General features: G+C 38.3%; 2 protein-coding genes, 1 long non-coding RNA gene and 1 pseudogene across 3 annotated transcripts; 1 reads left to right on the top strand and 3 right to left on the bottom strand.

Moving 5' to 3' along the window:
* Positions 1-4,164: 4,164 nt before the first annotated feature.
* On the bottom strand, positions 4,165-5,063 carry LOC115691245 (cucumber peeling cupredoxin-like; annotated as a pseudogene).
* LOC130136116 (stellacyanin-like) lies at positions 5,010-6,849 on the bottom strand. Its single transcript, XM_056306198.1, has 3 exons — positions 6,633-6,849; positions 5,184-5,284; positions 5,010-5,024 (listed from the first exon to the last, which is right to left on the bottom strand). Exons 1-3 carry the CDS (start codon positions 6,811-6,813, stop codon positions 5,010-5,012), a joined length of 297 nt encoding a protein of 98 aa, XP_056162173.1. The 5' UTR covers positions 6,814-6,849.
* Positions 6,850-7,196: 347 nt separating this feature from the next.
* LOC130136137 (uncharacterized) lies at positions 7,197-8,632 on the top strand. Its single transcript, XR_008815167.1, has 2 exons — positions 7,197-7,833; positions 8,307-8,632. It is a non-coding gene; the product is annotated as an uncharacterized LOC130136137 (long non-coding RNA).
* Positions 8,633-11,089: 2,457 nt separating this feature from the next.
* LOC115691213 (basic blue protein-like) lies at positions 11,090-12,114 on the bottom strand. Its single transcript, XM_030617796.2, has 2 exons — positions 11,817-12,114; positions 11,090-11,529 (listed from the first exon to the last, which is right to left on the bottom strand). Exons 1-2 carry the CDS (start codon positions 11,995-11,997, stop codon positions 11,219-11,221), a joined length of 492 nt encoding a protein of 163 aa, XP_030473656.2. The 5' UTR covers positions 11,998-12,114; the 3' UTR covers positions 11,090-11,218.
* Positions 12,115-12,352: the final 238 nt, after the last annotated feature.

Here is a 12,352-nt window from a genome sequence, read left to right as displayed (position 1 = left end):
CACCGATAAGGAAGAGTCCTTGACGTCATATGATAAGGTTCTCCTATGTTTCTACGTGGCTCTCGAATGGGAATCCCACGGGAAATTGCGATAAGTCGCTAATTAAAAGTAGACGTCTCATTCTCAACCGAATTCTGATATGTCATTCCAATATTTTATCTTCAATGCATTGCATTTTATGAATTAAATGTTGACCTTAACTTCACGGGAATCTTTACCGCGGCTAAGAAATTATTCCAATTTTATGCTTATTCAACCCACATGGCAAATCTGACCCAAAAAAAAAAAAACTCACATAGCAAAACCTTCCTGAGTGCCCGACAACTTTTTTAGGTGATATTTTATGAAATTTTGGACAACTTTTTGAAAGTAATCTAATGAAATACACGGAGTTTCTATAAAATAAAAGGAATCAAGCTATTAGAGCGTGTCTCCTGTTATTTATCCTGTCGCGAAAAAGTATGAAAGGGAAAAACTTCATGTGCAAATCTTGTTTTCCTTTTTGAATGATGGATTACACCCGTTCGCCAAAAGAACTTGTCTTGTTGACTTGAATACTAATATGGTCCCAGTTTGTGCAACTTGTTTCGTTTCATAATATATTTTTACCCTATACCATATGGTTAACGTTGACGAGAAGTCGTTGGTGATGGAGAAAGAAAAATTTGCAATTTCTATATCAACTTCTCATATGCTTAGACTTGTCAAACGGATAAGTCGGGTCGGGTTTGGATCGGGTTATAAATGGTTCAACCAAAATTAACCCATTTAACCTTAATTATTACTCATTTATCGCAATGCAAATTTTTAGACCCATATTCGACCCATTTAACTAAATCTAGGAAAGCTTGATTCTTATGTTTTTTTTAAAAAATTATTGCTAAAACACTTAAATGCAATACAAATTTAGTGGATAATTTTTATATTTTTTTAAAATTGAGGCTTCGTTTGTTTCGCGAAAAATGTTATATTTCTGGAAAATATTTTCTAGGAAGTTATTTTTCAGGAAAATGACAGTATTTTTCGATGTTTAGCTGAAATCTAAAAATGAACTGAAAAATATTTTTCGTCGTTTGGTACGAAAAATCTGATTTGATTTTCTTCCGTGCACTCCTTTTAATAATTTTTATTTTGTATTATTTTTAAAAAAATCATATTTTCAATTATTTTTCTTTTCTTTTTTTCTTTTTCCTTCTTCTTTAGCCGGCTGGCGATGGCCGGAGACCGGCTACAGGCGATGGATGAGCTCATCGATCTAGCAAGGCTAAGGCTAGCGCTAGAGGTCAATGAGGCCTCAGCTTCGCCAGATCGGCGAGCTCAAGCTTGCACTAGGCTAGCTGGCTCGAGTCTCACTAAGGTCAGTGAGGCCTCGGCCTTGCCAGATCGGCAAGCTCGAGCTCACCAAAGGTTGGCAAGCTTGAGGCTCACTAGATTGGCGAGGCTCACTAGATTGGCGAGGCTCAAGGCTTGCCATAGGTAGGTGAGGCCTCGACCTCACCTGTGGCTGGCCACCGTCCGAGGAAGAAGAAAAAGAAAAAAAAGGAAAGAAAAAAATTTCTAATTAAATGTACTTGTCTCATTCTCAACCTAACTCTGTTGTCTCATTTCCATATTTTATCTTATCATTCACATGTTGATCTTATCTTCTCATGAATCTTTACAGCGGCTAAATAATTGTTCCCACTTTATGCTTAGTAAACTCATCGTCAAAAAGAGAACAGGAGTGTTTTGCAAATTCTCCCTCTGATACCATTTCATTGGTACAGGTAGGCAGATATACAAGAGAAACAAGGGTCTCGTGATTCTTTTGACAGACAAATTCTAAAATTAACTCAAACGACTTGGATTAAAGAATCAAATTGAAAGAAAAAATAACTTCGCATTAAATTTGTCATGTGTGGTTGCTATGGAAATCCTCTCGATGTGGCTTCGGTTTAGCCCGAGATTGAATGCGCGCATCAAAATTAGTTCGATTCAAAAGCGTACAACATCAAATTGAACAAAATTAAGATTTAAGATTCAAATTAAATGTTTCCCGGAAGTCCATCGACTATTTTTAATATTGTGTACGAAGTGTGGTCCCGCCACCTTTAGGTTGAGTTGGACTTCGCCTGGACAAAGTGGAAACCAACTCATCCACTTTGCAAAGGAGGAATTAACGCAGATGAGAGTTATATATATCACATGATAAGTACCGCCAGAAAAACTGAAAATCACATGAAATCACCGGACAAGCTATAATCAAACGATGGTCAAGTAAAAATTACCTGATAAAACTTACAGTTTGGGATTAGACTCAAAATTATATTCATATGATCTTCAACTAAATTTCTATTCATAATATAAAGGAAAGTCCAGTTCATAAATCATAAGTTCACAATGTAATCTTAATGTTTATGTCATTTTGATTAGAACTTGCCATTGAGTAAGTTGGTTGATGCTAAAATATTAAGGTGTACTGGTGAAAAACTGAATATTAAAATCCAAATGAGTCTACTTTGCAAGAAGGAAAAGCAAAATGCAAATAGCTTGTGTGGATCATGGTAAATTAAGAATTATCAAAGTAAAGTTAAACTTTAAAAGTATCATACTAAAATATGATTTGCTAAATCGAAATAGATAAATTTACTTAACTTATAATTGCTAAAGAGTTACCGTTGTTACAAAATGGAAATAATAACTAAATGGTCTTTTCATTGGATGTATAGTGTGAGTAAGCTCTCAATACTCCCTAATTTTCATTCTTATTTGAGCATATCCTAAGTCAATAAATTGATAGTTTTAGGTTTGATTTATTAGAGTTATACTCTCATCTATCAAGTGGTTATAACATCTTCATGTTCATCATCCATAACATCATGGATATCTATTACATTCACGATCTGGATATTAGAGATATATTTTCAAAACACAGGGTATCAACTATCGTTGGACATGAAAGCGACTTTTTAAGGTAAAATAATGCCTCCGATAAGACCCAAAGACTTCGGCTATCTTCCAAGAAGGTGTATGCAAGACTGTAGATGACAATTCTATCATTTGTTGCCTCGGACATGGATGCAAGGTAAGTTTGTGCAATGTGAATACTCTATCATATTACAGAAAACGTAAAGAGGGCTTAAAAAATTTTCAATTAACTAAAACCATCTTCCAGGAAGGTGTCCTCCGTAGATTCCATGCCTCAAGACTTTTGCTTCAGGCACTGACTTAAAAACAGCAGAGCAATTGATAGTATTTTTGTTTCACCGAAAATTAATGATTTGGAAAGTATTTTCTTAAAAATAATCGTTTATATCAGTTAGAGAAAAACCCAACCCTAGTCAATAAATCACACGCGTAACTTATTCAAGCTAGATCATATATTCTCATAATACAACTTGAAAATCTGGTTTTAATCAAGTCATATTATTTGCCATTATTATTAAAACACCTAAACAATTACGGGTTTGGGTATTTCAATTGGCAAACTATCACCCTGTTAATTGCACAACGAGCTCTTATTGTAACAACCAACAAAGCAATGGTAAACAATAAAACAGAGAATATATAAATACTGCAGAAATTAAGAAGGAGGATTAAGTTTAGATCTCACAACTTGAATGAACTTGAACTTTGATAATCCTTTGCTAGATTAAAGAGGAGTTAGCCACACATGGCTACAAAATGCACAAAATAATATGTTTCTGAATTTTCTGGAGTCAAGTCTCTCCTCCCCTCTTGCGTTCAACCTCTTAAATAAAAAAAGAGAAAGTCTAGAAAAAGAAATTCTATCCAATATGGAAAGAGAAAAAAAAGGCAAAAACTTCTCCCTAATGTCTCTAATTAAGAGTCCTATTTAAGTACAAAAATCCTCCACAATCAGATCTAGAAAATATGGAAATTAATGGCCAAATCACGTCCCCAAATTCTGCATCAGCTCTGCATCCGCGCGACCTTAAACCGTGAGCACAGATCTCTGGAAAATGGATCTTTTACATGCAGAATCCCAACCAACAGCTCAAAAACACATCAAAAGCGTCCAAAATCTTCACGATTGCGTCATTCACCATCACCTGACCACAATGCATAAAAACAAATAAATTACACTCTATTTATTTGAATATTTGCCCAAAATGCCACCAAATATAATCAAAATATAAGTCAAATATACACATCATCACAAATCTAGTTCATAAACATTGCGGTGATGCTTGATGATACGAGAACTAGCACAGACAAGGCGCCGGCGGTGATTGAGGAAGCTGAGCTATTCGGTGACTCGGCTGGGGTAAGGCTAACGATGTTGATGGCTAGCTTCTGGCCATTCTCGCAACATCAATGGTGGAGATGAAATAGTATGAGCCACTTGCGTTCGCTGGAAATGTGACACTGAACGCTTCACCGTCCTGGAAATACAAGGTCACTTTAGTGCAGTTGTCGTATTCTTCTCTTGATACGATCGCGACGTTGTGCGTCTCATTCCATACAAACTTTGCATTATAGAGCGGGTTTAACAATTATGAGTATAATATGACACAAGAAAAGAAGAATTAAAATTGCTATGAATTGTCACGTTTTGACTCCTTGAATTTTAGAAAGATTATCGATTTATGTTGATTACTGTCCAAGTAAATCTAAACACCAATATAAGCTGACAGAAGTATATCGTCAGCATCAAGCAAGCGAACTAACATGTGGACATGAAATTGTTCCTCTACATATCTAAGTGAGGATACTAAACATGTTCCTAAGAAGGAAAATAAGTAGACGAATGCTTACTCAAAGTGTTGCCGCCCCTAAAAGTTTGGCCGGCGGCCCACTCGTCATAATACCCGACAGTGATGTTTGGCGACGCGGTCCAACCTCGGCTATCGCCGACTACATACTCCATCGCCGCCGCACCTCCGAGGCAAGCCAGCATTGCGACGACCAAGAAACCTGCTAATACGACGCCTCTCCCCATCTTTTCTTCCAAATTGCGAGTCTCCCCCTCTTAAATCCAAAACGATTCAATACCCTCGAATCTTCTTTCACAATTGCAACTTCTGATGGGTGCGAAAGTGTGTAGGGTGGTTTGAAGCTAAGGCAGCTCTTTGGGGGTATTTATAGCGATGGGAATCAAGATAAGAATGAATATCAAAACCGGCACGAGTGAAAAGGTGGCAAAAGACTGATTCGATACGTATATCTTTTGGCAAACATACCTTTACTTGGTCTTCTTTAGCAATGGGAGAAACCTTGGCACAATTGTCGTAGTCTTCTTTCGATACAGCAGCGAAACTATGCGTCCCGTTATAGTCGAAATCTGCATAAATATTTAAAATGAGGGTATTGTCCGATCATAATTAAGCACGATATTGTCGTGGATTAGATTGGAATCATGAAACCTATTGGTATATGCATCACTGTCTAAGACAAGGTGCTCATGTTTGCTAACCCCAATCTAAAGATATACCGGCTTCGGAACTATCTGAATTTGAGATCTCGGTCACGGGAACATGTAAGACGACGAGCGGTTCGACTGAGAAGGACGAATCGGGTAAGGACACGAGAGCCCATCTAGTTGGGACATGGAATACCCTACGAGGCTCATGAATTGGTAAAGTCGAGGTTTTTGACCCGTGCAAGTCGCCTTGACTATAATTCAAAGGCAATGTCGCAATTAGTCGGCTACCGAAAGGTGTGAGTGAGCACGAGCTAGGCCAATTGTTTCGGCTCGGCCCCAATTTAATAAAAGATGCCTGGATCGAAGATTGAGCTGCCTAGCCCAAGTAATTATTATTTTTTATTTTATAGAGCGAAATTAGAATAATTAATATATTTTTTGACATCAAAAATCACTTTTTTTATATGTTTTTTTTTCAAATTCATTTTTGACTTTTATCAAAGTGTTTCGAGTATGAATAACGTATATCCTATTATATATTATTTTTATATTTGTTATTTTTAAGTTTTCTTTCATAGGAAAAATGATACAAATAATCTCTGAATTTTGGCCCAATATGCGATGTCATATCTGAATTTTTAATTTGTTCAAACTTTAACCTAATCTTTAATGTGGTCCTAGAATTTTTCATTTGTTCAATGTGATCCATTGACTTTTGTACATGCTCAATTTAGTCCCTGGACTATATGAAAGTATCAATGTTGTCCATGATCTTGAATTAATGGAAGGACAATATCTAACCTTTTCATATAATTCGGGGACTGCATTGAACATGAACCAAAAGTTTAGGGACCGCATTGAATAAATTAAAAGTTTAGAGACCATATTGCATATTGTGCCAAAATTTATGAACTATTTGTGTCATTATTCCTTTTTTTGTTTTTGGAAACAAGTTCGAGCCAGCCTAAGAAAAGAAATAAGGGGAGCCTGAAAGCTTGGTCCGAGCCCGGGGCCCCAAAAAATTCGGGCCAGTCCGGGCTTTTAGGCTCTCCGGCTCTTTTGCTGACCCCTACCAATATGTAACTAGCACGAATATCAATCCCTACACCAAAAAAATGAAAATGCCCTTCCTACCCGTCAATCTCAGGTAAGTCCTCCAACTTCATTCAGTTTTATTCCCTATTACAAAAGTTGAAAGTTCTCTCTTCTCAAATTCCAAATCCATGTCGCGAAAACGAAATAGGAGGAGGGGCTTAAGATTGCTTACGCAAAAGGTCGCTGCCGCTGAAGGATTTATTGGCAGCCCAGTCGGCGTAGAAACCAGCGGTGATGTTGGGCGGAGCAGTCCATCCTCTGCCGTCTCCGACAACGTAGTAAGTCACCGCTTCGCACTCGATAGAGGCCAACACGACCAAAGCCAGAGCCATCGCCATGCTGCTTCTGCCCATCTTCTTCAAGTACTGTCTCTGAGAGAGAGAGAGAGAGAGAGAGAGAGAGAGAGAGAGAGAGAGAGAGAGAGATGTGTTGGAACTTTGGTGGAGAGCAAGCGAATGGCCCTTGGCTACTGGCAAACATTCGCAAATGATGCTGTACTCGTGCTATTTATAACGAGGGACTAATTCCAAATATCAAAATGCCCCTCATAAAGTTATTGGTAAACAGATTTTGTTAACGAGTGCCCCTCTAAGTAATTAATTAAATAAACTTTATAATTTCTAATGCATTGGCTATTGTCGTGTTACGTGTGATCATTACTTTGAAAAGTGAATAATTCCCTGTGTATGATAAGTAAATTCAATCTAGTCACCACAATTCAAGCGCGGAGTACAACAGTTCAAGATCTTATGGCTATACAACTCAAGCATCATTAGTTAATCCACAACAAAGGACAACATAAATTTTTCATTGAACTGTGTTCGAGACAAAAACAATCCAATGCGTTTAGAGATTTCTCACAGTTGACTGGGGGAAGCTTCCCAAATGTCTGAATGGATTCAACACGACTGTGGAAGGCAAGCTCCTCGAGGGGGTCGGACCATTGAATCTGAACTCTTCAACTCTTACCAGTCTCCAAACTTGACCCATCTCATTTTCTCCATGGGAAGTGTCAATAATTGCTGTGGTTGCATACAATTCAAACCATCCTCATATGACATACTCTGCTAGACATCCACGAGATTTTGCATATCCGACATCTCTTAGTCCCAGAACACTCCCATCTTTTGTTGTGATTCTCAAGAGACAGATCACTGGAAACAACCCGAAAATCCTACTCCCCAAGAAGAAGATGGTCAGAAGTAGTCTGATCGTGTCGCTGGTCGTTGCGATGGCTTGTCTCACGGGGGGCGCGATGGCAGCGCGCTACACCGTCGGCAATGATGTAGGTTGGACTTCTCCGCCGAACATAACTTCCGGGTTCTATGAGGATTGGGCTGCCAACAAAGTATTCATGGGTGGTGACTTTCTGGGTAAGCCATCGACACAGCTCCTTAGTTTCTTCCCTGTTTTACTTGATGATATCTTATCATCACATTGGTTCTTTCACTTAGGCATTAGCTTAAATAAAGAACGATTGCATCACGTGAGAAGTTACTGTATAGAGATTACCAGATCAAGCCATTTACTCTCAATAACATCCAGCCCAAACCAGGTTAAAGGAAAAGGCACAAGTTACTCTTTAAACATCTTTTGTACTGTGATTGACGCGGTTTGTTATATTATTCTTAAAATGAGTCTTATCTAAGATTATTTGCATGAAGGCGATTGTTTCTTCGTTTGCTTGTACCTCATCTTAATTGTTTTCATTCCAATATGCATGTTTGAGTGATTTTGTATCGCTAAATTGATAAGCGAACTATTTCTGATCAAATCTTTTCAGAGGCGTCCTTTTGTTGTTCCCGCCCGTCGATTGTAATGCTTGTGATGAAACTATATACTGCAGAATTCAATTTTAAGGGAACTTAGAACGTGGCCGTCGTATCAAAAGAAGAATTCGACCGCTGCAAAAAGGTGTCAAAGGTGTTGGGCGAAGGCGAGGAAGGCGAGAGCTATGTATATTTGCTCCCCGCGAACGCGAACGGCATGTATTACTTCATCAGCACCATCAAATCTCATTGCGAGGGCGGTCAGAAGCTCGCCATCAATGTCGCCTCCAGCGTCCCATTTCTGTCTTCTCTCAGCTCCGATTCCTTGTCTGTGCTCGTCTCCTCTATACTGTCAGCTCTGTTCATCCACTGAGATTTGAATGTACTTGCATTCTTGCTTGAACTTGTGTCGTGTACGTCGTCTTCCACCGAAGTTCATGGGCGAATGCAAAACGAGACATTACTGAGATGATGACATGAGCTTCATCAATTTACCATAAGGACCTAAGAGAGGGAATGGACTAGAAAAGAGAATTGAACACAAAACTTCTATTGCGATCATTCGGACGAGAGATTTCCTATTCAGGCTTTGTTTGTTTCACGAAAAATAAATAATTTTAAAAATATTTTTTGAAAAATGATCGTTTGTATCGCTCGAAATAATCGGTTAATAAATTTTTCTTTCATTATCGATAATAATATATATCTAAACATTTTCGGTGATAACGAAAAGATTTTTCGTTCATTTATTTTTGTAAATTATACAAGTGATCATTCTTAAGGGAAAATGACACAAACAATCCCTGAAGTTTGACCAAATATGCAATTTGATCTATGACCTTTTAATTTATTCAATATGGTCCTTGAACTTTAGTCTAATATTCAATTTAATCCCTGAACTTGTAATTTATTCAATGTGATGTATGGACTTTTGATACATGTTCAATATAGTTCTTGAACTATATGAAAATGTTCAATATAGTCCCTGAACTTAAATTAATGAAAGGACTACATTAAACATTTTCATATAATTCAGGGACTAAATTGAACATGTACCAAAAGTCTAGGGACCACATTAAACAAATTAAAAATTCAGGAACCACATTGAACATTAAGTTAAAGTTCAGGGACCACATTGAACAAATTAAAAGTTCAGGGACCAAATTGCACATTAAAACAAAGTTCATGGACTATTTGTGTTATTGTTCCTTAAGAAAATGGCATCCAAATCATTCATTTTCTGTGAAACAAATGCACCCTTAGTGATAGATAAATTGACAACTTCCCCCGATTCGTCACCTTTTTGTGTGATCACTTTGAGTACTCTTATTGGGACTTGATTCGCATGAAATGAGCCAGTTCATTACAACATGTGAAATTTAGGCACGAAACAGGTTGGAGATAATCGAGCTCTCACTCATATTTTTGGTTTTATATCGAAAGCCCGTTTAAAAAAGTGGGATAACATAGTAACAATCGTAAATTTTATGTACCAAATGCACTATAATTTTAAATTTCTCCTCAAGAAGTGTGAGTACTACGAATCTATTCTCGGTAATATTTTACGAATAAACTATGCCAATTAAAAAGTTTAGGACCCGATTACATTTCTCATTGTACTATTAGTATTTGGAGGTTCATCGCATTGCATGCATAAAGTTTAAGACTCATGGTGCAATCTTTCCTAAGAAAATTGAAAAACCTAACACCACTCTCTCTCTCTCTCTCTCTCATGCAGAACCATCTCCATCGCTGCCGTTGCACCACCATTGCTTTGCCAACGAAGATGGTCACTGCCGCACAGAGCGAGAGAGAGGGAGAGAGCCTCAGACCTTGCGTCGAGGTTGATGATTGTGGTCTCTCTCAATCATACAAACAGAAGTAGCCAACTGTAGAACTAGAATTGAGGTTGATGACTATCGTCTACCTTAAGTATGTGGTGGACGAAGATTGTCATCTTGCTTGATGGAGCTCTCGTGGCAGGCAAAGATGGAAGTGGTCAGAATTTGAAATTAAGATGTGTTTTCTTACGTAAAGTAAATTTGTAAAAATAACGCCACAGGCCGGCCAGTTTATGCGAAACTAATTGAATTAGGATGGTTTAACAGGTAGAATCCGAAAGTGATGATGCCAGTGCCCTCGTCGCTATAGCTCAATCGGTGGAAACATAATTATGTACTTTTGGCCGACGTTAGCTCACTTCATAATCTAATGATTCATGTGAAGTGGACTAACATAGGTCGGGAGTGCCCGTCACTTGATCTACTGGTTCACGTAGAATGGGTCAATATAGATGGGGAGTATCTGAAAATAGCTCCGATGAGTGCGCAAAGGCACTGAACAGTCAATAAGTGTCTAGACATTCCTCTTTGTGGACGTCCATATCATGCAAGGAGGGACTCGTGTGTTACTAAGGCTCCGTTTATTTCGCGGAAAATAGTTGATTTATAAAATATTTCCTAAAAATAATGGCATGTATTGCTTATAAAAACAAATAGAGACATAAATTGTTGTTGATAAAGGAAGCATTATCCTTAATTAATTATTTTAAGCGATATAAACAATGATTTTTAGGAAAATGCTTTCCAAATTATTCATTTTTCGCGAAACAAACGGAACCTAAGTGTTTGAAAGTTATATACGCGATCATGACCAATCAAGAGAGGCACCGGGTTTCGTTTTTCGTAAGCTTTAAGATATTGTGAGTTCCATACGACATGGACCAACCGAATTTTAACGACTCCGATGAATTTGAGTCGGCTCCCAACCAAGTTTCAGAAAGGAAAAGGGGAAAAATGGGCGATGTTCGTCAAACAAGGGAGGGACGAACTTATTTGAAAATCGAGAAGGCTAGCATCACTGACATCTAAAACTTACATGACCCTCTTTTTATTCCATACAATACATAAATATGAATGACCAATGAACAACCAAATTAACACGAGCTTAAAAAGGAAAATTCATGATCCTCCTCCCCTATGACCCAAATCTAGTTCATAAACATTGCGATGATGCTTGATGATACGAGAACCAGCACAGACAAGGCGCCGGCGGTGATTGGGGAAGCCGAGCTATTCGGTGACTCGGTCGGGCTCAGGCTAACGACGTTGATGGCTAGCTTCAGCCCGTTCTCGCAATCAGCATCAAAGGTGGAGATGAAATAGTATGAGCCACTTGCGTTATCTGGCAATGTGTACATAAAGGCTTCGCCGCCATAGAAATACGAGGTCACTTTAGTACAGTTGTCGTATTCTTCTCTTGATACGATCGCGACATTGTGCATCCCATTCCATACAAACTCTGCATTATGGAGAGGGTTTAACAATTATGAGTATAATATGACACGAGAAAAGAAGAATTAAAATTGATATGAATTGTCACGTTTTGACTCCTCGAATTTTAGAACGATTATCGATTTATATTGATTCGTGTCCAAGTAAATCTAAACACCAATATAAGCTGACAGAAGTATATCGTCAGCATCAAGCAAGCGAACTAACATGTGGACATGAATTTGTTCCTCTGCATATCTAAGTGAGGATACTACGCATGTTCCTAAGAAGGAAAATAAGTAGACGAATGCTTACTCAAAGAGTCGCCGCCCCTGAAAGTTTTGTTGGCGGCCCACTCGCCGTAATACCCAACAGTGATGTTCGACGTGGTCCAACCTCGGCTATCGCCGACTACATACTCCGTCGACGCCGCACCTCCGAGGCAAGCCAGCATTGCGACGACCAAGAAACCTGCCAATACGACGCCTCTCCCCATCTTTTCTTCCAAATTGCGAGTCTCCCCCTCTTAAATCCAAAACGATTCAATACCCTCGAATCTTCTTTCACAATTGCAACTTCTGATGGGTGCGAAAGTGTGTAGGGTGGTTTGAAGCTAAGGCAGCTCTTTGGGGGTATTTATAGCGATGGGAATCAAGATAAGAATGAATATCAAAACCTCCCGAGTGAAAAGGTGGCAAAAGACTGATGATTCGATGCGTATATCTTTTGGCAAACATACCTTTACTTGGTCTTCTTTTGGAATTATTCAGAGATTTTAACCATTCGGTTATATAAAAGCAATCTAGGACATCTTTTGGCCAACATACCTTGACTTGGTCTTCTTTTGGAAT

Source organism: Syzygium oleosum, unplaced genomic scaffold (assembly GCF_021117445.2).
Source record: "Syzygium oleosum isolate NSW1041296 unplaced genomic scaffold, Sole_v2.1 Sole_v2.42, whole genome shotgun sequence".
NCBI classification, from domain to species: domain Eukaryota; kingdom Viridiplantae; phylum Streptophyta; class Magnoliopsida; order Myrtales; family Myrtaceae; genus Syzygium; species Syzygium oleosum.
This window is presented reverse-complemented; position numbering and strand designations above follow the sequence as displayed.